This window comes from Mobula hypostoma, chromosome 6, assembly GCF_963921235.1.
Source record: "Mobula hypostoma chromosome 6, sMobHyp1.1, whole genome shotgun sequence".
Lineage (NCBI taxonomy): Eukaryota > Metazoa > Chordata > Chondrichthyes > Myliobatiformes > Myliobatidae > Mobula > Mobula hypostoma.
Genome location: NC_086102.1, coordinates 155,011,709 through 155,039,332, shown reverse-complemented (window position 1 = coordinate 155,039,332; position 27,624 = coordinate 155,011,709). Strand labels below are relative to the sequence as shown.

Genomic DNA, 27,624 nt, shown 5'->3' with positions numbered 1-27,624 from the left:
AGACATAGATTAAGGGTGAACGGTGAAATATTTAAAAGGAACCTGAGGAAGATTTTCTTCACTCAGGCGGTGGTACAAGTGTGGAATCAGCTGCCAGAGGAAGTGGTCGATGTGGGCTTAATTTCAATATTTAAGAGCAGCTTGGATATGTAGGGATGCAAGGAATGTGGAGGGCTATGGTTGAGGTGCAGATTGATGAGTCTAGATAGAACAGCTTGGCACAGATTAGATGGGCCAAGTGGCCTGTTTCTGTGCTGCAGAGCTCTATGAATATATTCAGTGATTAGGCCTGTACATAACAATGGTTCATAATTGAAATCCAGAGATTTCAAAGTTCTGTTTTCATTACCTGTCCCCGTTGGAGAAAGTGATCACCACACAATCATATTGACATTTCCCTTCAGGGCTTCTCTGAGTGATCAATGATGATGACATCTTATTTTCTAACACTGGTTCTTTATTGACAAACAAATTCCATTGAAATTTTATTTCATTTCATGTTGCCAAGGCCACTCTTTTGGAACTGGGTCTGCAGATAGCGAAAGAGCCTGCTATGCATTTAAATATAGAACGAAAGAAGTCCTTCAAGTAATTTATAGCACAGTTCCAAAAATTGAACCATGCTCAGTGTAAATATCTTAATAATACTTTTATCTTATCCTAAGCTTTGGATACTAAAATTAGCAAGTAAAAGTACCCTGAGCTCAGGAATATTTTGTAATGACTGTCAATACGGTCAGGTGTAATGTAGCCATTGCAGTTAAAATTATTTCAATATGCTATGGCAAAAATGTTGGTGAGCATAAATCATGGCCATTTGTTAAATTTAAATATCTTGAACCATATACTATATCTTTTTATACATTCATATTCGGAATGCTTAACATTTAGAAACATAGAAACTTAGAAATCTACAGCCCACCAAGTTGTGCCGACCATGTAACCTACTCTAGAAACTGCCTAGAATTTCCCTAGTGCGTAGCCCTCTATTTTTCTAAGCTTCATGTACCTATCTAAGAGTCTCTTAGAAGGCCCTATTTTATCTGCCCTATTGAGTGCAGAGAAAAGTTGAAAGCACGAAGATCAAATGCAATCCACAAATATTAGATTATGTAGGGTGATGTCAAGGTGAAATAAGTCATGGTATTGCAAAAAGCATATTTAAGCTTAACACTTTTTATAGAATGGTTTGCAGAACCACAATGAACGTAGCAAATTATTGAACGGCTCATAATTGTTGGTAAAAGCACAATGAAATAATAATGCTTTAACATAATAATAGTTCAGGGTCTTATTTTTAGGAATTACTGTATTTAAGGTTCAACCGTCATGATTCTAGTGCCAGCACTCACTGGCCTGTTTGCCCATTTTCTGATTGGCATGGTGTTCCAGTGGGATGTTCCAGTCCTTATATTGGCAGTGTGCAACTTTGGCGGACAGTGTCAGTGATGCTGAAATCCAAGTCGTGCTCATTGTCACATGCACAAGTACAAGTACGCACAGGTGCAAAGATTAACTTCTTTGCAGCAGCATCACAGACACAAAGGCATTCATCTGTGCATCAAAATTGCTAAGTGGTGGAAGTCATGACCATTTCTTTTTACAGCTTTTTGACAATTATAAACTCTGTTAGATAACCTTAAGACTGGTGAAAAATGTAAATAATCTACAGCAATGGATGAGATATTGATGTACAGAAAATAGCACCTTTCTGCCTAATAAAAGTAAGAAAAATGCACCACTTTAATTTCATGGAGATATAATCCAACACATACACTTTGAATTTCTATGTGAAGACAATCCTTTACATGTGTTATGGAAGAACTGCATTACATGTGACTGTACGCGAAAGGGACAAGGCTTTAAATTCTAAGTAATTTAATAGATTTTTGCCTGCACAAACATCAATAGCACATTGATTAATATATCATGGATTATCATATATAAAATGGATGATGCAATGCTTACAAAATAATTCATTATTGCTATTCTGAACCCATGTGAATAGAGATGCACACAAAAAGAGTTCCAGCTAGATAAACAACATATGTATTGATATATAGATATATGAAGAATGTAGAACACCCTGATTTTGTGAAAGAACTGCCTATTAAACTTGAATATTAACATTTTTAATTGATAAACATGAGATTCTGCAGATGCTGCAAGTCCAGAGTAAAACATTTAAAATGCTGATGGAACTCAGCAAGTCAGGCAGTACCTATGCACAGGAATAAACAGTTAGCATCTTGGACTGAGATCCTACACAGTACCATTTTTAATTGATATGTACGTTTAATATTTCCATGCAAACCATTCATTTCATTGCACTCGATTCGTGTTTTCTACAAGTCTACACTGAAGTCAGCAGATATAAAAATATGTTCTGTGCTGTCTACAAAGGAGAGAGTAAGCAATTTATGTACATTCACAATGCTTGCTGTTTACAATCATTGAGAAAGTAATTTCTGTAATTTTTTAATCTCAGTTTGCAGTCAAGACATAATTTAGAAGTCATTTCATGCTGCTTACTTGTCGCTTGTGCAATATTAATAAAGATCTGTGATAGTAGTATAAATACTGTGACTACAAGTCCACCAGGTCAGAGGCTGGATAGACTCACCTCCTGACTTGACAGCTTCTCCTTTCTTCTTGTCTAGAGTAGTGTCAATCCACCATTTAAGACGCTCATCACCATCCAGGACAATATTTTTCACTTGACTGCAAAAATTGATAGTCCTGATTCCCTCCACCAGTGACACCCAGTGGGCAAGGTACTGTCCATGTGACCCATTTCCAAGACTTCTTCATGGCATGTCCCAAATACTTACCTCTACTGCCATGTAAAGTACGGCAACATGGTATGGAATCATAGCCATATCTATCTTCTTGTCATTGTTCTTTGGTCAGAAATTAGATACACTACCAACAGCATGAGAACATTCTCATTGTGGGGACTGCAGTGGCTTAATAAAGTGTTTCAACATCAACTTTTTGGGGCGATTGTGAATGGACAATTTATCCTAGCCCTGCAGGGATCTTTTATAATTCTCAGTAAAAAAAAAAGAATGGAATCGAAAACAATGGCTTTGCTCAAATTTCAGCATTCTATTATGTCATTCCAGATACCCTGAGGATAAGCTTACAAGGATCGATTTTTCATTTCCAGCTCTCTCATCTAGGCTATGTTATTCATATGTCAGCCAAAGTGATTGAGCATAGCCAGGCTCAAAGTAAGTTTGGCTGCTGAATTTGAAGAGTGTAGGGCATTAAAATGATCAAATTGTAAGTACCGTCACAAAAGATTAGGATTCTTTTGCAAACAATCTGTCTCTTCATTATCGGACTATATCACAGAAAAGATTATGAATATCATTGCATGAGGCAAATTTAAAACATACTGTCGAAGGATCTCAGCCCAAAACGTCAACTGTACTTTTCTCTATAGATGCTGCCTGGCCTGCTGAGTTCCTCCAGCATTTTGAGTGTGGTGCTTGGATTTCCAGCATATGCAGATTTTCTCTTGTTTGCACACTATTGCTACTGTTTTTCTAAAAATATCCTAAATTTCACTAGAAAATTTGGCTTTAATGGTTCATTTTGCAACCCATGAAAAAACAACATATTTTCATATGACATGAATAACTTTATCTTAATTTTCTCAAATACTTAAAAAACAACTTTATATCATTCTTTAAAATGTTATGGTCATAGCACCCTGCAAAAACACAGATTTGCCATCACATTTAGACACACATGCATGTCATTTAGATATGTTATACTGAAAGCACTCTTTTATTAAGAACTTGACTGTAATATTCATTATCACACAAGATTAACAAATTATTCTCTTTGTAACTAAATGAAACATTCAGCTGTGGTCACAAGCATTTCAATGAAAATGTTAATAAACATGAAAATCAAAACAGCCAAAAGTAAGCTATGAAATTCATATAGCATAATAGGTTCAAGAAAAAAGATCCACTTTGGTTTGGATGAAAACTGTATTTTAAAGATTTTAGAAACAGAATATGCTTTAAACTGAAACCTTCTCAAAGATTTACAATCTGTCCACTATTGTTTCATTAATTCGATCCCCACAGTTAATCTCTATAGCAGACAAAATTTTTCACAGAAGATCATTTCTATATGGTAACTATTGTGCAACAGTGGAAAAATCTAGTGGTTTGGAAACTGAAGATGCCAACTGTCAAATAGTTGAAATTATGACAAATGTGCCACTTATTAATCTGAATTATTTCTGCCATTAAATATGAAATTTTGCTTTTTAATATTTCTTATAAATCATTTTTTAAAAGTATCCTCCATTTCAATGGAAAATCTGTTATTGCCAGTATAAATATATATGCATTTATATATACCTTCTTTAATGTAACATATTTCACTTTTTTCATATTGTTTGGTTTCTTGAAGTAAAATCTGATAGAGAGGTAATGATGAAAGTGAAGGTATCATCGAAAGAGTCCACGAATCTTCAAGAAAGATTTGAGGGTAAGCAGCAAATGAGTGGGATTAAACAATGTGTGCTAAGAAACACTAATACAGAATTAATGAACCAGGGAACTGCATCTACACTGGATATTGTATCATCTAGTGAGTAGATAGTGGCTTTAGGTGCTACACATTGTTTTGTTATGCTTGGAATTATTTTTAAATGTAAAAAATCTAATAGAATATGTATTTTTAATTAGCGCCAACTTGAAGAAGATCAATCCCTCATTTTCCTCAAAGATTCTCCTCTCTCTCCACCTACAGATGAATTGAAGTGAAAGATTCCAAGTTGTGATGGAATCTGTGAGAAACTTGGCACATGAGAAAGCAAAGGTTTATTCCCTTTTTGGCATATAACCTCAAACACACATTGCACATGTCAAATATGAAATACAGTCACACTATCAGGAAAGATCAAAATGTGAAAAGAACACTTTGCACATTTTGTTACAACTTTTCTTCACCAGGCAATAAATACACCAAAAATTTCACAAATCATATTTACAGAGAAAAAAAGAGATAATAATTGAAGACTATTCTATTTTCCAGCATCAAGAAATTCAAAAGTTCAATCCTGCAAGATAGCTATGTTATAAGGGGTTCCTTATATGATAATGATAAGAGGCTGTTTTAATATAAAATATAGAAAACATAAAATTAATATATCATTAGGGCAGTGAGCCTCAACCCTGAGGGAATGTTAAGAAGATTTTATTCTTCACCAGTTGAAGTTACACCAGACACAGAGATTGGAATTGATCAGCTATATAATAATGTTGGCACAAGTGAATGATTGTACAGTAATCAGAATATTAATTCACCCATGTGACAAGGATCAACCTTCTGATCAATTAGAATCAACTATTGCACCTACCTTTGCTGCCTGACGGTTTGTGAGATAATATCAGCTGTTAGTGTGAAGCCCAGAATACAAGAATATTTGCAAGTCTCATATTTCAGTGGAAGAGACTTTCTTCCAACAGTGCCACAGGCCATAGTTTTATCTGTTCCGACTTTTATTTCATGAGGTGAAATAAATAATTGGGAAGTAACAAGAGGATGGTTGATGAGGAAAATAACTTTCAGTGGAGATCGAATTAGCTCTTCCACTGGAATGAAAGGAGAAAGTTTGTAGTCATTGAAATCCACATCAATGGCAAGCACTCTTCATTTTCTTTAGGTATTCATTTCGCCTGATTTCACACCAATGATTTCAATGTCATGAAAATTCTTTCCATTTGCATATTCGCTGCTGGGATCATGATTGTACAAGCTCCCATGGACTTCCGTGATAGATGTTCCAGTGCAAGAGGTAGATCGTAGACCTTCTGAGTGAGTAAGACTGTTTCCAAACTGAATGTTGTACTGCATCCAGTGGCGTCTTAAAATACCTTGAACCTATCACGAGAAGGGAACAACATTTATCATTTCTATCATGGCAACTTCTGCCCAGAGTTTTCCATTTGCAATTTTGATGGAATAAATCAGGTAGCAATTGGTTAAGTATTTGTTTCAGAACAGAACAGAGCAGTTGAATTCTGTCCACAACATTTCAAAGTATTTCACAATGGGTTCCCTAATATTATGAATTGTTTTAACATGAAAAATAGGGGAGGAATTCATCTTTGCTAAATAGATAAATATTAGTCATAGAATATTTATTGTTATTCTATGAATATGATTCCACTTAACTCTGGCAACGAAAGACTAACTTTTCTCCATTAAATCTCCATAATAATTCATTTTTTTGTCTAATGATGGAAAATTTAGGTTTTGATTTCATGAAAATTAACTTTATATTCTAGATTTTAAAATTCCCCAGGATTTATACAGCCAAATGTTATAATTCATTATAATTAAGGGTGGCAATTTTTTTAAATTGTCTACAACAACTGTGCATGATAATTTCATGGCTATTCAGCAAAGAGAGTTGAACTTTATACATGTCTTTTAACTTCATAAAAGCATTTTGTCCAAAGTTTACATAAAAACTGTATTAAATAGTTTATTTGGGTTGTACCTAGTAAGCTGAATGCAAACCATTTTATTATTTTTACAGTGTTTATTTATCTCCCAATGATAGAATTATCAGAACGCTTTAACATTTCTGTGTTGTAGACCATATCAAATAACCTACAGCAGACATCGCATGAAAAATTAAGTACTACCTAATGAAATAAGCACATCAGAAGATAAAAACTATGCTGTATCTATACAAAATGTTTAGTTACTCCTGACTAATACTGGTTTTCCAAAGGCTCATAATGCCTGGGAAGCGGGATTTCTAAAAATAAATTTCTCGAAGGATCTCTTCAGATAGAACTCGCTTACACTGATTAAAAGGATTAAATGGCATTATAATGGAAATGATATGCAAAATCAGTTGGAAAAATAAGGAAATGGGAAATGGATAGGCACAAAGGTTTCATCTTAATTACTCTTCTAAAGAAGTAGAATATAAAACAATGCAATACCTCTCCATTGAAGAAGCAGAATATTGTAGCCACCAATAAGCCCTAAGAAAAGGAAAATTACAAGAGTATGAAAAAACATAATTTCATTGCTGAGTATTAGCTAAACCAGCTAAATGGTGTAGCCTCAGCATTTTGCTCAGACATTATCCATGCTTTGGACAGCGCGTATCAGATTGACGTGATGAACAAGAGGATGTGGTCAGCCTCACATTGCTATATCCTGATCTACTTCCCCAATACATGTAATAGGTGGGACAGAATTTATACATAAACCGGCTGCAAATGAAGGAAATGTATCTTTCATCACGCTTCCCAGTTCTTGCATTATTTGAAAGTTGGACCCAGCAGGCTGGACTGTGTATTCAATGTCACCAGGTGCCCGGAAGCTTTCACAAGCAAGCCTACAAGGGTGGATAGTCTAACGTTGAAAGAAAAGGCAGTTGTATGTATAATTGGATAGAGTCTAGCATTCTTGGATCAGTAAGGCAGCATGTATCAGTTCCCTGAGGAACACAATGACTGATTGATGTTCCTACTGAATGAAGCTTAGCAGAGGTTTGACCAACATAAATGTCATGGAGTAAAACTGCCACCAATAAGCCCAACCCCCCAAAAAATGTTACTGATTAAGTTATTTCATTAAACTGAATCAGAGCAAATATTGATGCCTATTAATGCCTTAATAAATTGTGTGTACGCTGTCAAAGTGAAGAGTAGTGTGCTCATGTAGAGCACAAGTTTCAAGTTACATGAACTTGGATCTATACTTGGATCTGAACTTAAATTTTCACAAAACCAGGCTTGCGTTATTTTTGTGCAAACACAGTTAATTATCAGAAACCTGCAGTACCACATAATAATGAAAAATTATGGTTGCTCAGCATCTTTACAGAGGATAGATTTTAAAACTATTTATCAAAAATTATGTAAAAAATTAAACTATTTATTCCTTAACACAAACACGAGGAAATTTGCAGATGCTAGAATTTTAAGCAACACACATAAAAGTTGCTGGTGAACGCAGCTGGCCAGGCAGCATCTCTAGGAAGAGGTACAGTCGACATTTTGGCCCGAGACCCTTCGTCAGGACAAACTGAAAGAAGAGCTAGTAAGAGATTTGAAAGTGGGAGGGGGAGGGGGAGATTTGAAATTATAGGAGAAGACAGGAGGGGTGGGATGGAGCCAAGAGCTGGACAGGTGATTGGCAAAAGGGATATGAGAGGATCATGGGACAGGAGGCCCAGGGAGAAAGTAAAGGGGGAGGGGGGGAAAAGCCCAGAGGATGGGCAAGGGGTATAGTGAGAGGGACAGAGGGAGAAAAAGGAAAGAGAGCAAAAAAACTATATATATAAATATAATAAAACATAAATAAATAGCAGATGGGGTACGAGAAGGAGGAGGGGCATTAATGGAAGTTAGAGAAGCCAATGTTCATGCCATCAGGTTGGAGGCTATCCAGACAGAGTATAAGGTGTTGTTCCTCCAGCCTGAGTGTGGCTTCATCTTTACAGTAGAGGAGGCTGTGGATAGACATATCAGAATGGGAATGGGATGTGGAATTAAAATGTGTGGCCACTGGGAGATCCTGCTTTCTCTGGTGGACAGACACAGCGCAGACTGGGAGACCGTTTCGCTGAACACCTACGCTCTGTCCCTCTCACTATACTCCTTGCCCATCTTCTGAGCTTCCCCCCTCCCCCTTTCTTTCTCCCTGGGCCTCCCATCTCATGATTCTCTCATATCCCTTTTGCCAATCAACTGTCCAGCTCTTGGCTCCATCCCTCCCCCTCCTGTATTCTCCTATCATTTTGGATCTCCCCCTCCCCCTCCCACTTTCAAATTTCTTACAAGCTCTTCTTTCAGTTAGTCCTGACGAAGGATCTCGGCCTGAAACGTCAACTGTACCTCTTCCTAGAGATGCTGCCTGGCCAGCTGCGTTCACCAGCAACTCTTATGTGTGTTGCTATTTATTCCTTGCTGCTTTTCAGGAAATACAAAAGTCACTGACTAATGCCTTATATTTTTCTTGTACATTACAAAGTTTCCAATCCACATCCTTAAATGGGGAGCTTATCCTTCATCTCTAATAGGAACAATATTAAAAGTGAAAGCAGTTACCTTAAAACTCAAGTTCTATTAGATAGAAACATAGAAACATAGAAAATCTACAGCACAATACAAGCCCTTCGGCCCACAATGCTGTGCCGAACATGTACTTACTTTAGAAAATAGCCCTCTATTTTTCTAAGCTCCATGTACTTCTCCAGGAGTCTCTTAAAAGACCCTATCATATCCGCCGTCACCACCGTTGCTGGCAGTCCATTCCACACACTCAGTATTCTCTGCATAAAAAACATACCCCTGACATCTCCTCTGTACCTGCTTCCAAGAATCTTAAAACTGTGCCCTCTCATGGTAGCCATTTCAGCCTTGGGAAAATGCCTCTGACTATCCAAATGACCAATGCCTCTCATCATCTTATACACCTCTATCAGGTCACCTGTCATCCTCTGCCACTCCAAGGAGAAAAGGCCGAGTTCACTCAACCAATTCTCATAAGGCATGCTCCCCAATCCAGGCAACATCCTTGTAATTCTCCTCTGCACCCTTTCTATAGTTTCCACATTCTTCCTGTAGTGAGGTGACCAGAACTGAGCACAGTACTCCAAGTGGGGTCTGACCAGGGTCCTACAGTATATAGCTGTAACATTACCTCTTGGCTCTTAAACTCAATCCCACGGTTCATAAAGGCCAATTTACTGTATGCCTTCTTAACCGCAGAGTCAACCCGCACAGCAGCTTCGAGTGTCCTATGGACTCAGACCCCAAGATCCTTCTGATCCTCCACACTGCCAAGAGTCTTACCATTAATGCTACATTCTCCCATCATATTTGACCCTTGCCAAAATGAACAACCTCACACTTATTTGGGTTGAACTCCATCTGCCATTTCTCAGCCCAGTTTTGCATCCTATCGATGTCCCACTGTAACCTCTGACAGCCCTCCAACACTATCCACAATACCCCGAACCTTTGTGTCATCAGCAATTTTACTAACCTATCCCTCCACTTCCTCATCCAGGTCATTTATAAAAATCAGGACGAGAAGGGGTCCCAGAACAGATCCCTGAGGCACACCAATGGTCACCGACCTCCATGCTGAATATGACCTGTCTACAACCACACTTTGCCTTCTGTGGGCAAGCCAATTCTGGATCCACAAAGTAAGGTCCTCTTGGATGTCATACCTCCTTACTTTCTCAATAAGCCTTGCATGGGGGACCTTATCAAAGGCCTTACTGAAATCCATATACACTACATCTACTGCTCTACCTTCAGTAATGTGTTTTGTCACATCTTCAAAAATCAGGCTCGTAAGGCATGACCTACCTTTGACAAAGCTATGCTGACTATTCCTAATCATATTATGCCTTTCCAACTGTTCATAAATCCTGCCTCTCAGGATCTTGTCCATCAACTTATCAACCACTGAAGTAAGACTCACTGGTCTATAATTTCTGGGCTATCTTTACTCCCTTTTCTTGAATAAGGTAGTAACAGCTGCAACCCTCCAAACTTCTGGAACCTCTCCCATCCCCATTGATGATGCAAAGATCATTGCCAGAGGCTCAGCAATCTCCTCCCTCACTTCCCACAGTAGCCTGGGGTACATCTCATCCAGTCCCAGAGAGTTATCCAACTTGATGCTTTCCAAAAGCTCCAGCACATCCTCTTTCTTAATATCTACATGCTCAAGCTTTTCAATCCTTTGTAAGTCATCTCTACAATCGCCAAGGTCCTTTTCCGTAGTGAATACTGAAGCAAAGTATTCATTAAATATCACAGCTATCTCCTCTGCTTCTATATACACTTTTCCACTGTCACACTTGATTGGTCCTATTCTCTCATGTCCTATCCTCTTGCTCTTCGCATACTTGTAGAATGCCTTGGGGTTTTCCTTAATCCTGCTCGCCAAGGCCATCTCATGGCCCCTTCTGGCTCTCCTAATTTCATTCTTAAACTCCTTCCTGCTAGCCTTATAATCTTCCAGATCTCTATCATTACCTAATTTTTTGAACCTTTCGTAAGCTTTTCTTTTCTTCTTGACTAGATTTTCAACAGCCTTTGTACACCATGGTTCCTGTACCCTACCGTCCTTTCCCTGTCTCGTTGGAACGCACCTATGCAGAACGCCACATAAGGAGAAGAAGGGAGGAGAAGGTGGCAGCGCGCCCGCGTGTGCGCAGCTCTCCGCTGAAAAATGATATTGTATCTGTTAAATAGGGGCCGTGGACAATTCTGATTTGATGGAGAATGGACGTGAAAGCACAGAGGAACATCTGGAGAAATTTCTGAAACGCCCGTTTGCTGCTGTCCTTACTGTGTGGTTCGGAATCTTTCAGAGGGTAGGCCTCAAAATCTCCGGCCTTGCCTGCTTTTGACAGCCGAGAAGGAGGTCGAATCGTTCGGACAGAGATGGCGCTCAGTACTCGGTGTCGGAGAGCTGATCAGAGCTCGAAGTTTTCGGATGACTCAGAGTCGGGTTGTGGTCGGCATGGCAGGGAGAGTTTTTCTTCCTTCTCCCGTCTGCGTGAAATGTGGGACATTTGAGAAACTTTGAACTTTACTGTGCTCATGGACTTCTTCATCAAGTTATGGTATTGTTACACTGTTTGTAACTATATGTTATAATTATGTGGTTTTGTCAGTTTTTTTAGTCTTGGTTTGTCCTGTGTTTTGTGATATCACACCGGAGGAAATAATGTATCATTTCTTAATGCATGCGTTACTAAATGACAATAAAAGAGGACTACGTGTCTTCATAATCATCATCATAAATATCCCCTGAACATTTGCCACATTTCTGCTGTACATTTCCCTGAGAACATCTGTTCCCAATTTATGCTTCCAAGTTCCTGCCTGATAGCCTCATATTTCCCCTTACTCCAGTTAAATGCCTCCCTAACTCATCTGTTCCTATCCTTCTCCAGTGTTATGGTAAACACTGAGAGACCTGACACCTGACCAAGTTCATTTCCCAATACCAGATCAAGTACAGCCTCTCCTTTTGTAGGCTTATCTACATATTGTGTCAGGAAACCTTCCGGAACACACCTAACAAACTCCACCACATCTAAACCCCTTGCTCTAGGAAGATGCCAATCAATATTTGGGAAATTAAAATCTGCTCCTCAATATCCCTGTTACTATTTGGTGGTCTATAAAAACACTCAGTAGAGTTATTAACCCCTTCCTCTTTCTAACTTCCACCCACAAAGACTCAGTAGACAATCCCTCCATGACTTCTTCCTTTTTTTGTAGCAGTTACACTATCTCTGATCAGCAGTGCCATGCCCCACCTCTTTTGCTTCCCTCCCTGTCCTTTCTGAAACATCTAAAGCCCGGCACTTGAAGTAACCATCCCTGCCCCTGAGCCATCCAAGTCTCTGTAATAGCCACCACATCATAGCTCTAAGTACTGATCCACGCTCTAAGCTCATCCGCTTTGTTCATGATACTTCTTGCATTAAAATAGACACATCTCAAACCATCAGTCTGAGTGTGTCCCTTCTATATTACCTGCCTATTCTCCCTCTCGCACTGCCTCCAAGCTTTCTCTATTTGTGAGCCAACAGTCCCTTCCTCCGTCTCTTCAGTTTGGTTCCCAACCCCCAGCAATTCTAGTTTAAACTCTCCTCAACAGCCTTAGCAAACCGCCCCACCAGGATGTTGGACCCCTTGGGTTCAGGTGCAACCCATCCTTTTTGTACAGCTCACACCTGCCCCAAAAGAGGTCCCAATGATCCAGAAATCTGAATCCCTGCCCCCTGCTTCAATCCCTCTGCCACGCATTTATCCTCCACCTCATTCTATTCCTATACTCACTGTCGCGTGGCACAGGCTGTAATCCCAAGATTACCACCTTTGAGGTCCTGCTTCTCTACTGCCTTCCTAACTCCCTGTAGTCTGTTTTCAGGACCTCCTCCCTTTTCCTACCTATGTCGTTGGTACCAATATGTACCAAGACCTCTGGCTGTTCACCTTCACACTTCAAGATATCGTGGATGTGATCAGAAACATCCTGGACCCTGGAAACTGGGAGGCAAACTACCATCCACGTTTCTTTCCTGCGTCCACAGAGTCGCCTGTCTGACTCCCTAACTATAGAGTCCCCTATTACTGCTGCCTTCTTCCTTTCCCTACCCTTCTGAGCCACAGGGCCAGACTCTGTGCCAGAGGTGCGGCCACTGTTGCTTCCCCCCAGGTAGGACATACCCCCAACAGTACTCAAACAGGAGTACTTATTGTTAAGGGGAACAGCCACAGGGGTACTCTCTAGTATCTGACTCTTGCCCTTCCATCTTCTGACTGTTACCCACTTATCTGTCTCCTGAGGCCCCGTTGTGACCATTTGCCTATAGATCCTCTCTATCACCTCCTCACTTCCCCTGACCAAACAAAGGTCTTCGAGGTTTACAACATAGATGTTGTAAATATGCAGTATAACAGGGATAACCATTACACTGGTCTTCTAAAATATGGTTCCAGTGATTTAATATAGAAGTTGCTAATATATTACATGTTTTGTGCACTTCAGAAAGGATGTGTTTCCCGCTGAGAGAATCATGCATGGGACAAAAATGCTGCCAAGCTCCTCTAACAATGTATCTATTTTTCTCGAAATATGTTTATTCATTGGCCAGGTGTGGGGCAAGCAGGAAAAAATATTAGTTATCAAGAGAAAATCTGCAGATGCTAGAAGTCCACAGCCACACACGTACAAAATGCTGAAGGAACTGGGCTGAGACCCTTCAAATTAAGCTTGGAAATATTCCTTACCTGATAATGCATTAAAATATGCATCAAATAATCATAGACTTCTTCAGCTATTCGGCCTTCTGGCTTCCACGGGACCAGGACAAACTGGATCCCAAGCAGTGGGACTAATATCAGGGTTGCCCTCACAGCTTTCATATACAGGTTCGATTCTGTTCGGTGTGTCACTTTCAACTTGGTTATAAGGACACGCACGATATTCAGCAAGAAAAACAAGTTTACCTACAGATACAGAAACAGCTGTTAGGATTTTCCAGATGTAAACACTTTCTTTGCAATTGTGCTGTTTGCATAATAGATATTCCATTGTTCTACCACTTTTTTTGGTAAATAGATTACACTTACTTCTCATGTAAACTTACCAGTAATGCTGCGCAAATAGGACCATGAATGATATATAGCAGATGAGTTTCTGAACTAATCCAACAGCTGTGTATAAGAGATTCAGTTCAAAATGTGAGTAGAATCCTATTTTCATCAAAAGATATATATAATCTTTTTTATTGAAATGCAAAAATACACACATACACAAAAAGTTACTTACTTATCATTGTAATATAAGAATCTTGCTATTGCATGTATCATGGCAGGAATGAGTGGGAAACCTGCAGAATACAGAATTAATTAGTTTCAGTGATCAATGTAACTGCTTGTAACCTAGACTATTTTCACTGATCTGTTCTGTAGGGCTTGCAGTAGGCAGCCTGTAGTTTCCTTTGTGTAATGTAAAGTTAATAGGGCACTTTTTACATTAACCTTCAGGAACACCACTGGATACAATAACAGTGTCTCCATAGAAACCACTAATGACCCATTTCCTTGAATGTTACCAGGATGTCAATAGAGAAAAAAAAATGAATGCTTAGATGTGTTTGATTCCTGATACATCAGACATGCAAACTGGTGGTTTCAAATGAGGTAAAAACTCCCACTGAGTGGATTCTGCTGCCTTTGACTCACCAGAAGAAAAAACATTTTCTAACGCTGCAGACATGGAGGGAAATATATGACCATCACCTTTCAAGGGCTCTTCATCTCCTGTGTCTATATTGCTTCATTTCCTATTTGTTTATTACTATTTTTAAATTTATTTTTGTACTTGCACATTGTGTTGACTTTTGCATATTGGCTGTTTGTCTCTCTTGTTTGTGTATAGTCTTTCATTGTGTTTCTTTGTACTTATGTGAATGCCCGCAAGAAAATTAATCTCAGGGTTGTATATGGTGACATATATATACTTTGATAATAAATATACTTTGAACTTTGAATGGCCATGCCATATCACTGGGCACTTTAAGTACCTGGGAAAGGCTTCTTTAAAATTCAGAATCTTACCTTAATTGTGCATTAATTGCCCATTGTGAAAGAATGCTGAATAACATGTGAAGTATAACTATGTAAGTTGTTTGTGCTCTGTGCATAATACTCATCAGCTGCCAGCAGAGAAAGCAAGGCCACTGATGAGCAAATCACTTTTCCTCATGACCTAAGGAGGAACAGCAGCCTTTGGTCCCACAGCACCACATTCAGGAACTGTTATTACCTGTCAAACATCAGTCTCCTGAACCAGTGTTCTTCAGTTTATTCACCTCAACTCTGAACTGATTCCACAACCTATGGACTGGCTTTCAAGGTCTGAGAACTCATGCTCTCAGTATTATTTATTTACTTAATTCTTGCTTTATTTGCATTTTGGTTGTTTGTCAATATTTGCTTGTGTGGAGTTTTTCATTGATTCTATTGTGTTTCTCTTTTCTACTGTGAATAACTGCAAGAAAGTAATTCTCAGTGTAGTATATGATGATATATACTGTATATACATTGATAGTAAGTTTACTTCGAACCTTCCACTGGTCCCAGAAGCGTTTCTCAATGTATCCTGAATTGTTCTCCCTTCTGGTTACAAATTTCCCAACTTCTCCCTTTGGCCAGCTTACTTGAAGCCTGAGTTTTTTTCCCCAAGACTTTCAAATCCAGGACTCTCCCAGCATTAAAGCAGAAAATGTTGGGAACATAAAACAGATCAGGTAGCATTTGTGGAGAGAGACACAGTCTACGTTTCAATTAATGACACGATTGGCCGTTCAGCCAAAATATTGACTGTTTCTCTCCACAGATGGTATCTGACATCAGAATTGTCACTAAAATACATCATGAATTGTGTTGTTTTGCAGCAGCAGTATAGCGCAAGTGTCACTTCACTCACCACAACACTGAACTGACTCCACAACCCATGGACTCACTTTTAAGGACCTGATACTTATTGCTTATTACTATCATTATTATTGTTATTATTTCTGGTTCTCTTGTATTTGCAGTTTCTTGTCTTTTGCACATTGGGTGGTAGCCTACCTATGTCATATGTGGTTTTTCATTGATTCCATTGTGGGTGTATTTTGGTGTTTACTGTAAATCCCTGCATGAAAATGAACCTTCGGGTGGCATATGGTGACATATATGTACTTTGATAACAAATTTACTTTGAACTATTATTGTGTATCTAATTTCAGATAAAGATAATTTTCAGAATGGCAAGCTTTTTCTTGATAAAATTAAAAACTGTGTAAGCATTCCACAAACATTAACGCAATGCAATTAAATAGCTAAATACAGGTCAACCTCCACTAATCCGGCACCATTGAGACCTGAGGAGTGCTGGATTAGTGAAAACGCCAAATTACAGAAGGATCAGATTAAGCATAATCAGTGCCGAATTATCGAAGGAACCGGATTAGTGAAGGTCGACCTGTACTATGCTGAATTTCAGAATTTCAAGGGTCATATGACGGACAGTACTGAGCTTTGGAAAGTACTTACCCCATCCGAGAAGATAATACCATACCAAGTGTTGTTTCTCAGCAAAGACAGCAACAACAATCAGTGTGTGAAGGTAAATGCCTTCACACAGCATCCAGAAATAATTGCAGCCCATTAAGTACAAATGGATGAATGTACACACTTTACAGCTGACCTGCAAGGTAAAAGGAAGAATACTTACATTGAGACTGTGCTTGGGGCACCTCACTCAGCACAAGATGAAACTATGGGAACTTTGAGAACCAAAGTCAGATTCACGCCAGCATTAAATATAGTTTAAGTTTGTGGCAAAGATTTTATTCAAGGTTATATGGTTATATGGCATGGAAAGCAGCCTGTGCTACTCAAGCAATAGTTCTTTCCTTATAATTATGTAATGTAAAGTAGTGGGTGATAGTTAATTACACCAGTCCAAAACTGGGAACTGTTCTGTAATTAGCTGGGAGGGTGACCCGAGCAAACAGCAAAGCACATTTCCCCTGCGTTTCCACGCAGCCTAGCAACACTTGGGAACAATTATTACTATGGTCGATAGAAATTGAGCCTGGATAGAAGAAAATAAGGAAGCTAAGGCAATTTAGTTATGTTGATTCTTCTCCTTTAATTAATCTTGTACCAGTAATACAAGGAATAAACTGTTTGTTTATTATAAGAATGAAATAAAATGCAAAGACTTTAAAAAGTACGAAGGAAATATGGTTGTTCAGGATTACAGAATTCTATTAGTCCTTCCTCATGTAACAAAAAATTGTCAGTGACTGGAGAAAATTAACCCACTTCAAAGATCTGAAAATTCATTTCCTCACTGCAAAACAAAATATTTAGAAACTATTTTTGAGAAAGTAAATATATTTGAACAGTAACTCTAAAAAAAAGTTTTAAAGTGAATTCTCCATCGAAAAATCGAATCATCTAATTTGAATGCATTGGCCTTCTGTTGTCACATTCTGCATGCCAAGTCTGCTGATTCAGTATTAACTCTGTCAGTGCAAGCCATAAAACTGTTTGTGTTGATTCTTGTGCATGTGTGTAGGTTCTCATTCCAACCGTGTGAGCTGCCAGGAATGCAACAAATCACTATGAGACATGGAGAGCTAATAAGATATGCTTTGGTATTATTTGCCTTCTCTCCAACTACACTGAACTTGTGAGCACATGTCAAACACAAGAATCATAATCTATACCTCCCCTTTTGAAAAGGATAATTTTCAATACTGTGCAGAAGCCTTAGGCACATAAGCCACAGTGCCTCAGACTTTTGCCCAGCACTGTAGTAATTTTGTGTATTGCACTGTACTGCTGCAACAAAAATAGACAAATTTCATGACATATGTGAGTGATGATAAACCTGACTATGATATGCATCAGCATTGTGAACTGAGGGGGAAGGAGGGCAGGGAGAGGGGAATCAACATTGGGAAAAGGGGAGGGAGCAAGAACCACCAGGGAGACATTCTCTAATGATCAGTAAACCAGTTGCTTGGAATCAAATCTTGTCTGGTATCTCAGGGGTGGGTGTGCTTGCACCCACAACTCTCATTCCCCACCGCCCCTGACATTACTTCTCTGCCACCTGTCGCACAGCCCTCCCGCAATACTCCATCCTCACCATTCCCAACATCCTTTGCTCCTGCCAGATCTACAAACTCACTCTCCGCTCCACATTGATGAATCTAGCACTGTACAAAAGCCTTAAGCATGCTAGCTATATATATGTGCCCAAGACTGTTGCGCTGTGTAGTACATCACAACTAACCACAAGTTTTCAGGATCACTTTGTTCTTTCTCAGAGAGCCTGTGTCATTGGCATTACACTCCGTGGCTACTTTATGAGGTACACCTGTTCATTAAAGCAAGTATCTAATGAGCCAATTATATGGCTAACCTCGATGCATAAAAGCATGCAGGCATAGTCAAGAGGTTCAGTTGTTGTTCAGACCACAAGAACGAGGAAGAAATGTGATCTGAGTAACACTGACCATGGAATGATTCTTGGTGCTAGATGGGGTGATGTGAATATCTTGGGCAGCTGGTATTTTCATGCACAACAGTCTCTAGAGTTTACAGAGAATGGTGTGAAAAACAAAAAAACAAGTCCAGTGAGCAGCAGTTCTGTGGGTGAAAATGCCTTTTTAATGGGAGAGCTCGGAAGAGAATGTCCAGACTGGTTCAAGCTGAGAGAAAGACAATGGTAATTCAAATAATCACGTGTTACAGCAGTGGTGTGCAGAAGAGTGTCTCTGAATGCATGCACAACATACAGTAGCAGAAGACCATGATCATACACTCAGTGACCACTTTATTAGGTACAGGGTGTTTCTAATAAAGTGGTGACTGAGTGTATATCCAGTTCCTGACTTAAGGGCAATTTCACTTTTTGACTCAATTCAGTAAAAAGATGACTCAAATCTTTCCTCTGTATTTATCCAGAGGAGGTGCAACACTTCTCATTATACCTACTCCCTCACCATCATCCAGGGACCTAAACAGACCTTCCAGGCAAGGCAGAGATTCATGTGCACCTTCTACAAATTGGTCCATTGTATTCAGTGCTTGTGCTGAGGCCTCTTCTGCATTGAGGAGACCAAATCTGGCTATCCTGAGCTTCTGGTTATGTGTCAGTTCAACTTTCCTTCCCAATCAAAAAACACGAACTGTTCTTAATCTTCTTCACTGTCACAGTGAGGCCAAACACAAACTAGAATAACACCTCATATTCTGCTTGTGTATCCTTCAGCCTAATAGCATGAGTACTGATTTTTCCATTTTCAGATAATCCACTCCACCTGCGTTCTCTTCTCACTCAAACCTGTCCACCTAGGGTGTCTCTTTGTTCACCTTTTCTATTCATCCCCCCACCCTCCATTGTTAATTAGGTGAATCACCCTCCCTCATCTTGTTCCAAGTATTCATTACCCTTATATCTGAGTCTGCCCGCAAACCCCTTACTACCTCCTTCCCCTTTTGGTTTATCTGTCCATCAATCCTCTCTTATCAGCTTCCAACCTCTGTCTTGCCCCTCCCTCTCACCTCTATATACTGACTATCCTCCCTCTACACTCTTAGTCCTGTTACAGAGTTCCTTCCCAAAATTTTTACTGTCCTTTTGCCTCTGGCTGACCCGCTGATTTTTCCAGCTGTTCCACATTCCAGTATCTACACCTCTTGTGACTCAATGATTTTGCTGACAGGCTCAGAACACTACTGAACTTAGCTCAGCCAAATATTGATGGAAGAATAGAAGAGAGGTAGCTGAGGTACAAACAAAATTTTGATGCAGCCATGTTAAAAGACATTTTAAACAGGGTAATAAAATTCATGTATAATTTGGAAAGGTAATATTGGAGAGAAAACTGCACAAAAATAGGAGACATAATGAGAAGTGTTTATTTTCCACACGAGTGTCCTCAAACCTTTGACATAATATTTCTTTCTTTTCATTGTCTGATAACCAATTGCATATTCAATTTATCTTGTGTTTCTGCACTCTTTCCACACCTCAAGTGAAAATGTTTCTCCCAAATTTCTATTGGATCCTGATATTTATGGTCTCTGATTTTGCTTTCCTAACACCTTACTGGAACAAAACTTTGTCTATTTTCAAGCCCATTATCAGGGGCATCCCTCAGTCTCCGAGTTTAAGAGCCCCGTCTGTTCTGCCTTGGTTTGCTTTACTAGCACAAAGTAACATTTCAGATAACCTATTAGGAATTTCAAAGTCACTTCCATTAAGCTTCAATAGTGCCATAGAACTACACAATTAAACACAGCTAATCACTTTGACCTCTAAGCAGAAGTTAATAACTATGCTTTTTTTAAAAAGTTGTTTAATATGTTTTATTGTCATGGCAATGGATGTATGCTTGAAGTGGAAAGAACTGAAAGGGTATGTGAATGTGCAAAGGAATGAGACTAATGAGGATGCTCTTTCAAAGAGTCACATAAACTAAAATGGGCTGAAAGGTCTTTCACTGCACTGATTGGCTCTGAGATAAAGAATACAGAATATTCATCTAACTTAAAGCTGGAAAGATGGGAACAACACGATGACTGTTGCTGGAAATGCTGTATACAAAACTCATTAATTTCCGTCTGATGGGAACATTATTTCCAAAGGTAGGTCATATCTACCAGCAAGATTAAGATCAATAATCATTACTGTCATGAGAGCACAGCAGGTGAAAAGAGTTCAGTGAATATTTGGTGACACTCCAAGCAAGATTAAATTATTTTCATGCTTTTCTGGTAGCTTTGAATTATATTTTAAAAAATATTTTAGAAGTATAATCTTTCAAAAACTCATGTTTATTTTTGACCTAAAGTAATTTGCAGTGTATTAATTCACTTCCATCAAACATTGGCAGAAATTTAGGCAGATTAATGGTTTGGCATGTATTAGATGGGCTGAAGGGCCAGTTTCTGTGCTGTGCTGTTTCTATGACTCTATTGCCCAGAATTAGTAGGGATATTAATATTGAGAGTCAAATCATTTTGAATTACTATTTTTGTTATAGTAATATTGGGATCAATTGCACGATTAGATTAATATCAAATACACATATTTAACACATATTTCTGATAGAAATTATACCTGTCATTCTTCACTCTAATGGGGTTTAGCAACTGTGAAAAATGTACATGAATACGTACATATGCTGAAAATGGGAACTTGGCTGTCAAATGCATTTTTGTTGTTTAATATTGTGTGAGCAGATATTTCTATCTAATTTCTCAGTTAATTGGGAACTACTGTCAGTAACCTGCACTTCCACAAAAACAGAAAGAAGTTTGCAAACTGTTACCCATGGGAATAAGCCAATTGAAGACTGACAAATGCAATTCACTTTTGCTGAGCAATTCCTGCTGTCATTAAAATAGATGGAAGCAGCTTAAACAAGCTCAGTAGATTCCATAATATTACAGGATTCTGATACACATTTCTCACATACTGATTAATTGTCTTGCTGCAGAATCACTCATCTGTGTTTACTTCCCTGCCACTCGGGGAGTAACATAAATGTGAGCAGCAAAAGACAATGCAGAAATGTCAGGGCAAGTCTAAAGGTTGCATCAATCTCCTGAAAACTGACCCTTTCATCTTCTCCATGGTCACGGGCCATTTGTTGAAGAGTTCTACATAGTTGTCTATTTTTCCTGCTACTTTGTGGAATGTGTGTAAGTAAAACTGAAGCAGGTTGTTAGCAACATTGGTGGTGAGCTTTTCCCTTGCACTTCCACCACTGTAACTTCATTAGATTCTATCCCTGCTTTAATTCTTCATGGACAAAGATTATCCAAGGATGGAGGGTTTCAGTAGAGAAAACAATGATTATGTTACACTGCGCGCCAGGCTATCTCCTTCTATCTTTTGTGAATTTGTAGTCATTTGAACCCCACTGCCTGAGTTACAAATTATATGAAGTCCATTAGCCTCATGCTTTCTGAACTACTGTAGCGTGTAGTAATGCAGTGTTTTGATTTTAAAATTCCCAGCCTTGTAATTAAATTGTTCATAGTCATGCATCTCACTCCCCAGCCCCACAACCTACTCACGTTTCTACATTCCTCCTTTACTTGACAATTCTTTGATGTAATTGTCCCTGCTGTCAATAATCATGCTGTCACCTACCAAGCCAGAGGCTCTATAACTGTTCACTAAATCTTTGTACTCTTGTTCCACTCTTTGCTCCTTTAAGTTGTTGCAAATTCTTAGACAAATTACCTTGGCCAATTTTTTGGATGTTTGCCGGAATGTTTCTTTATGAAATTGTGTTAAAACCTAACATCAGTGGATAAACAGACCTTTTGGCCCATCAAATCCTTGCCAACTATCAACCATCCTATATTAATTCCATTTTTTATGCCCACATGCTTATCAAAGATACGTCTCCTACCCAGCGCCACATTCTATCACTCACCTAGGGCAATTTATAGTCGACAATTAACCCACTAGTCCACAGGTCTTTGAAATGGGGGAGGACCCAGTTCCTCCAACCTACTCACAAACAAATCGGGCAAACTCTGAGGTGTGGATTAGACCTGGGTCAAGGTGTAATATTGTGCCATCCTTCTATTACTTGTATTTGGTACCTTGTGATGTTTTGCTACATTACAGGAGCAGTATAAAAATGTTGTTCATTCAGTGACAGTTTTCCTCCACCAGAAACGCTTAGGACTTTGATGTTCTTGCCTCTGTGAAAGGTTCAGGATTCAAGTCTTACTTCAGAAAATGAGCACAGGAATCTGCAGTTATATGTTAATGCAGCTATGAGAGTGTTTCGTTATCAGAGATGTCACCCAGAACACAGGACAAGAAATGATGTCCACATTCACCCTTGAAGAAAAATGTGAAAAATGCCCTGGTACAATTTCACAGAAGACCTGTGTCTTCCCTCAGTTCCTCTTCAATAATGTATTTATCTTTCAGTTGTTTGTACCAGAAACAGATTATCTGTATATTCATCACTCAGTTGTTTCTGTAGTTTTGTATAAATTTGCATTTGCTACATTACAATAATGACTACCCTTCAATGAAGTGTGAAGCACATTATGATATTCTGGAACTGTAAACACTGCCAAGTTTAAAAACAAGCTTTTGCTCTCCTTCAGATATCAAACTAATATCTGCAGTTTACAACAACTGTCTGATAAACTTACCGGATTACTTTCAACAAACTTTTGATTATTTGCCACAGCTGTTAGCGAGATGATGGTGACAATGGAGTTACAAACAAATGAGAAAAATAGATTTTTGTGAAGCGTTATCCTCTGGCAACTTAAACTTCTACAAAAGAAAAATGAAAGGAAACAGATTAATTCAACTGTTTGCTCTTCTCTTTGTTCTTTGAATGTTATCATTAAAATCACTCATTTTGACTCATGCTGGCATTGCCTTGCTTAGAACTGGCAGCTCCTCTATTTCTGTCTGAAATCAAAAGGAGCAAAGTGTCACTTGCAATTCTACAAAAACACCATGCCTTAGCTCTGATAGCATCTCCTTGTCTAAGCCGCTGGCTCTAGTCAATTTAATTGTCAAGTTCAAGTTTACTGTCATCTGACTGTACGTATACACAATCAACTGAAACAACCTTCCTCCGGATAACTGTTCACCCACAAAGCACATATCACACACAGCACATAAAACAAAAAGTTATGCAAGTTGTTAAAATATATTTCAAAGTTCATGTAGTGTGCAGCACAGGTAAATGGTAACAGTAAGCAGCTTGAGGTCCCAGTGACGGGATCTTGGTGGTGGCAGGGTATTCATTAGTCTCACAGCCTGAGGGAAGAAGCTGTTCTCCAATCTGGCTGACGTAGTCCTGATGTTCCTGTACTTCTTTCCTGATGGTAGTGGATCAAAAAAACTGTGGTTTAGGTGGTAGGGATCCTACGCAATGCTTCAGGCCCTTCATATACAACTGTCCCGGTAAATGTCACAAGTAGGGGGGAAGGAGACCCCTGTTATCCTCTTGGATGTTTTTACTCTGTTCTGTAGTGCCTTGTAGTTTGCTGACTTGTAGCTTCCATACCACACAATAGTGTAGCCAGACATGACACTCTTGACGGTGCTCCTGTAGGAAGCTGTTAGAATGGGATGGGGAGATTTGCACACTTCAGTCTCCTCAGAAAGTGCAGAAACTGCTGTGTTTTCTTGCCTAGTGAGAAGTGGTGTGGGTACAGGTTAGGTCGTCCACTGGTGCACATCCAAGAACTTCGTGCTCTTCACTCTCTCCACTTCTATATGGTGATGTGCTGGGGCAATGGCATCAACTTGGGTGATGCCAACAGGCTCAATAAACTGATTAGAAGGGCAGGCTCTATTATAGGTGTCAAACTGGACACACTGGAGGCTGTGGCAGAGCAAAGGACCTTCTGGAAAATCCTGGCTATTCTGGACAATGTTTCTCACCCTCTGCATGCCACATTGGTTAAACAGAAGCCCTTTTAGTAATAGACTACAACAAATGCGCTGCTCTAAAGAGTGCTAAATGAGATAATTCTTACCCTCAGCCATTAGGCTCTACAATGAGTCGACCTATAGCCAGGGAAGTGATGACCCCCCCCCCCCCCTCCTGTTAGACTGTTCGTGGTAACTTTTTTTTTCCTTTCCACTACTCTTCTAATATTTATATCTGTGCACTTGTAATGCTGCTGTGACACTGTAATTTCCTTTGGGATCAATGAAGTATCTATCTCAATGGACAGTGGTCAAACTGTGCTTTCTTGAAGACCATAATCATCTCTTTTGTTTTCATTGAGTCTCAGGGTATTATACTCACACCACTTGACAAGCCTCTCTACCTCCTCTCTGTATGCCAATGCATCATTGTTGTTAGAAGCATAGAAAACCTACAGCACAATACAGGTCCTTTGGCCCACAATGCTGTGCTGAACACATACTAACATGTACTTGTTGATGAGGCCAATCACTGTTGTATCATCAGGGAATTTGGTGATATGGTTTGAACTGGATCTGGTATGAGTCAGGAAGGAGTGTGAACAGCAGCATACAGCCCTGGGCAGCACCAGAGCTCAGTATGATGGAGCTTGAGATGTTGCTGCCAACTCAGACTGACTGGGGTCTTTCTGTCAAGAAGTCCAAGATCCAGTTACAGAGAGGCTGTTGAGAGCCAGTGAGAGGTTTTGAGTCCCAACAAGGATAGTTTACCTCACAGTCTCTGAAGGACAATCGTATTAAATGCCAAGCTGACTTTGATGAACAACAACTTGGGGACAGGATGGAGTGAGGAGCTGAGCCAATGGCATCATCAGTGCACCAGCTCAAGTGGTAGGGGAAATGCAAAGAGTTCAATGTAGCTGGAAGGTGGGATTTTATATGATCCATTACCAGCCGCTCAAATCACTTCATGATTCCTTTGGTCAGTGCAAAAGCATTCAGCATAATCTAAATGAGGTACCAACCCATAACACAGAACTGTCTGCACTCTAAACAACAGAAACAACACATCATGGACAAAAGAGACAAAATGCAGGTGATATCTTCCTGATTCATTTATGCATAACATTGTATAATAAAACAAATAATAGATACAAATCTCCAATGAACATCCCCACCATTATCAATGTCTCAGTCAAGGGTGAAACATCTGTAAGCACTGTCAGATAGATGTACCGAACAGATAATCCATCATTGCCTAGTTCTGAGGTCCATGTTCTCACAGAAGCTAATCTTCAGCCATTTTGATTCACACCACATGATATTAGGAAATGACTGAGAGCGCTGCATACAGAAAAGGCTATGATACCTGACTATTCCAGATGTGGTACTGAAAACTTGTGTTTCAGATCTATCTTGAGATCAAGCTAAGCTGTTCCAATACAGTTACAACACTGGCATGTACCCAAAATATGGGTAAGAGGCTGTGTGTTCTGACCTGGTGAATCACCCACCAAAGCCATCCTACTGCAAACCAGGCATAGGATAGAATGTGCTCTTCTTGAGTGCTGCTTCATCAACGCTCAATAATCTCAACACCATTTGAGACACCACTTAGGATTGGGACCCATCAACTCACTCTACCTCCTTATTCCCTCTAACAGTCAAGTAACTTGATTACACTGTGTATCACCTATAAATATATGCATGAAATCCACCACTGTTTCTTGGACAGCAATTTTCAAACTTGCAACCTCCCGAAGAAGTTCCAAATGTGAAAAGGAATGCTGGGGTCTACAAGTACCTTCCAAGCTGCACACTATCCTGACATGTAAAATTATATTGTCATTGGGTATGAAAATTGGAGTTCACTACCTAACAGTACGCTGATTGTTGTGTTTCAGAAAGTGTCAATCCCCACCTGAAGTACAGTTAACAATAGCTGTTCGATGCTCACATTGCCAATGAAACCCATTTCCTGATGAATTAGATTAAATTGGGTTTTGTGCCGAAGACTGTAACCCATATGCTGACTATCACATTGCCATGTTCCTATTACCTCCTGCATCTCACTAATTCAGCCCCATGCTGCTGAAATATTCATCATTACTTCACTATCAGATGTAAAGTCTAATGCATCCATAGCCCCATGTCTACAGTACTTGCTAACTCTCATTAATATTGCTTCTCTCCTTGACGATCTTATTAAAGTTCTACCTCAACTTGGGCTGAATTCAAAATCTGTTTCATCATCATTAAATCCTTCCTTAACCTGATCACAAGCCAGCCGGTGGTGTAATGGGATCAGCACCAGGACTTCAAGGCCAATGGTCCCAGGTTTGAACCTAGCTGTGCTTTCCATCCACGCTGGGTTGAGCATCGAGCTAGCAATCCAGCTCATAAAAAACAGACAGATGCTAAGCAAATGGCAAAAAAAATGCCACCCAATGCACCACGAGGCATGAAAAGGAACAACAACAGCCTGATCATTATCATCTTCCGCAGCTACCTATAAACAGCATTTCACATTAGTGTGGGAATCAAGACTAGTATAATAAGACACCAGTAATCCAGTACTCAGTGACCAGAAGTGTTTGTTGAGAAGAACGTTTTGAGTGACCTGATTTGCAGCAATCTGATGTATATAATATATAATAGGGCTCTCAGAGCACCTCTTCCCTTCAAAGCAGTGGGCCACTAAAGAACTTAAATCCTTGGTGGAAAACATTTTTTCTTTCTACTCTGCAAATGTCAGAAAGCAAATCAGTGCATCAGAGTTTTACAAATGACATGCTACTACATTTCCTCTGTAGATCCACTGCAAGGAAGTGGTGTCGCAAGATAAATCTAAGATAAACAACTATCATTGTTTTCAGCAGGAGTGAGTAATTAATCTCTGACCCTTCTTTGAAATGAGATTACTAACAAATAAATGTACTGTCCTGACCTGATGTCTTTTCTCTTTTACTAATTAGTAACTTGCGCAAAGTTCTAATATTCTTCAGTACCTATCTTGGTGACACCCATGTAAACCCAGCCAGACGCTTTGTCTTGCATATCTCCATTTCCTATCTGGGACTCACAGCA

The 27,624-nt window shown here is 39.3% G+C and overlaps 1 protein-coding gene across 7 annotated transcripts in view; it reads right to left on the bottom strand.

Annotated features, from left to right (window-relative positions):
• Positions 1-1,375: 1,375 nt before the first annotated feature.
• Positions 1,376-27,624, bottom strand: part of LOC134348518 (calcitonin gene-related peptide type 1 receptor-like) — a 98,455-nt gene continuing 72,206 nt past the window's right edge. For 5 of the 7 annotated variants that reach the window (XM_063052018.1, XM_063052021.1, XM_063052020.1 and 2 more), the window contains 7 exons: positions 23,298-23,424; positions 16,641-16,794; positions 14,368-14,428; positions 14,186-14,252; positions 13,827-14,045; positions 6,987-7,028; positions 1,377-5,910 (listed from right to left, as the gene is read on the bottom strand). In XM_063052018.1, coding sequence (XP_062908088.1) covers positions 5,689-5,910; positions 6,987-7,028; positions 13,827-14,045; positions 14,186-14,252; positions 14,368-14,428; positions 16,641-16,794; positions 23,298-23,424 — 892 coding nt within the window. In that variant the 3' untranslated portion in view covers positions 1,377-5,688. Of the gene's footprint in view, positions 5,911-6,986; positions 7,029-13,826; positions 14,046-14,185; positions 14,253-14,367; positions 14,429-16,640; positions 16,795-23,297; positions 23,425-27,624 lie in introns of all 7 variants that reach the window. The other 2 variants (XM_063052023.1, XM_063052017.1) reach the window with 1 other exon arrangement.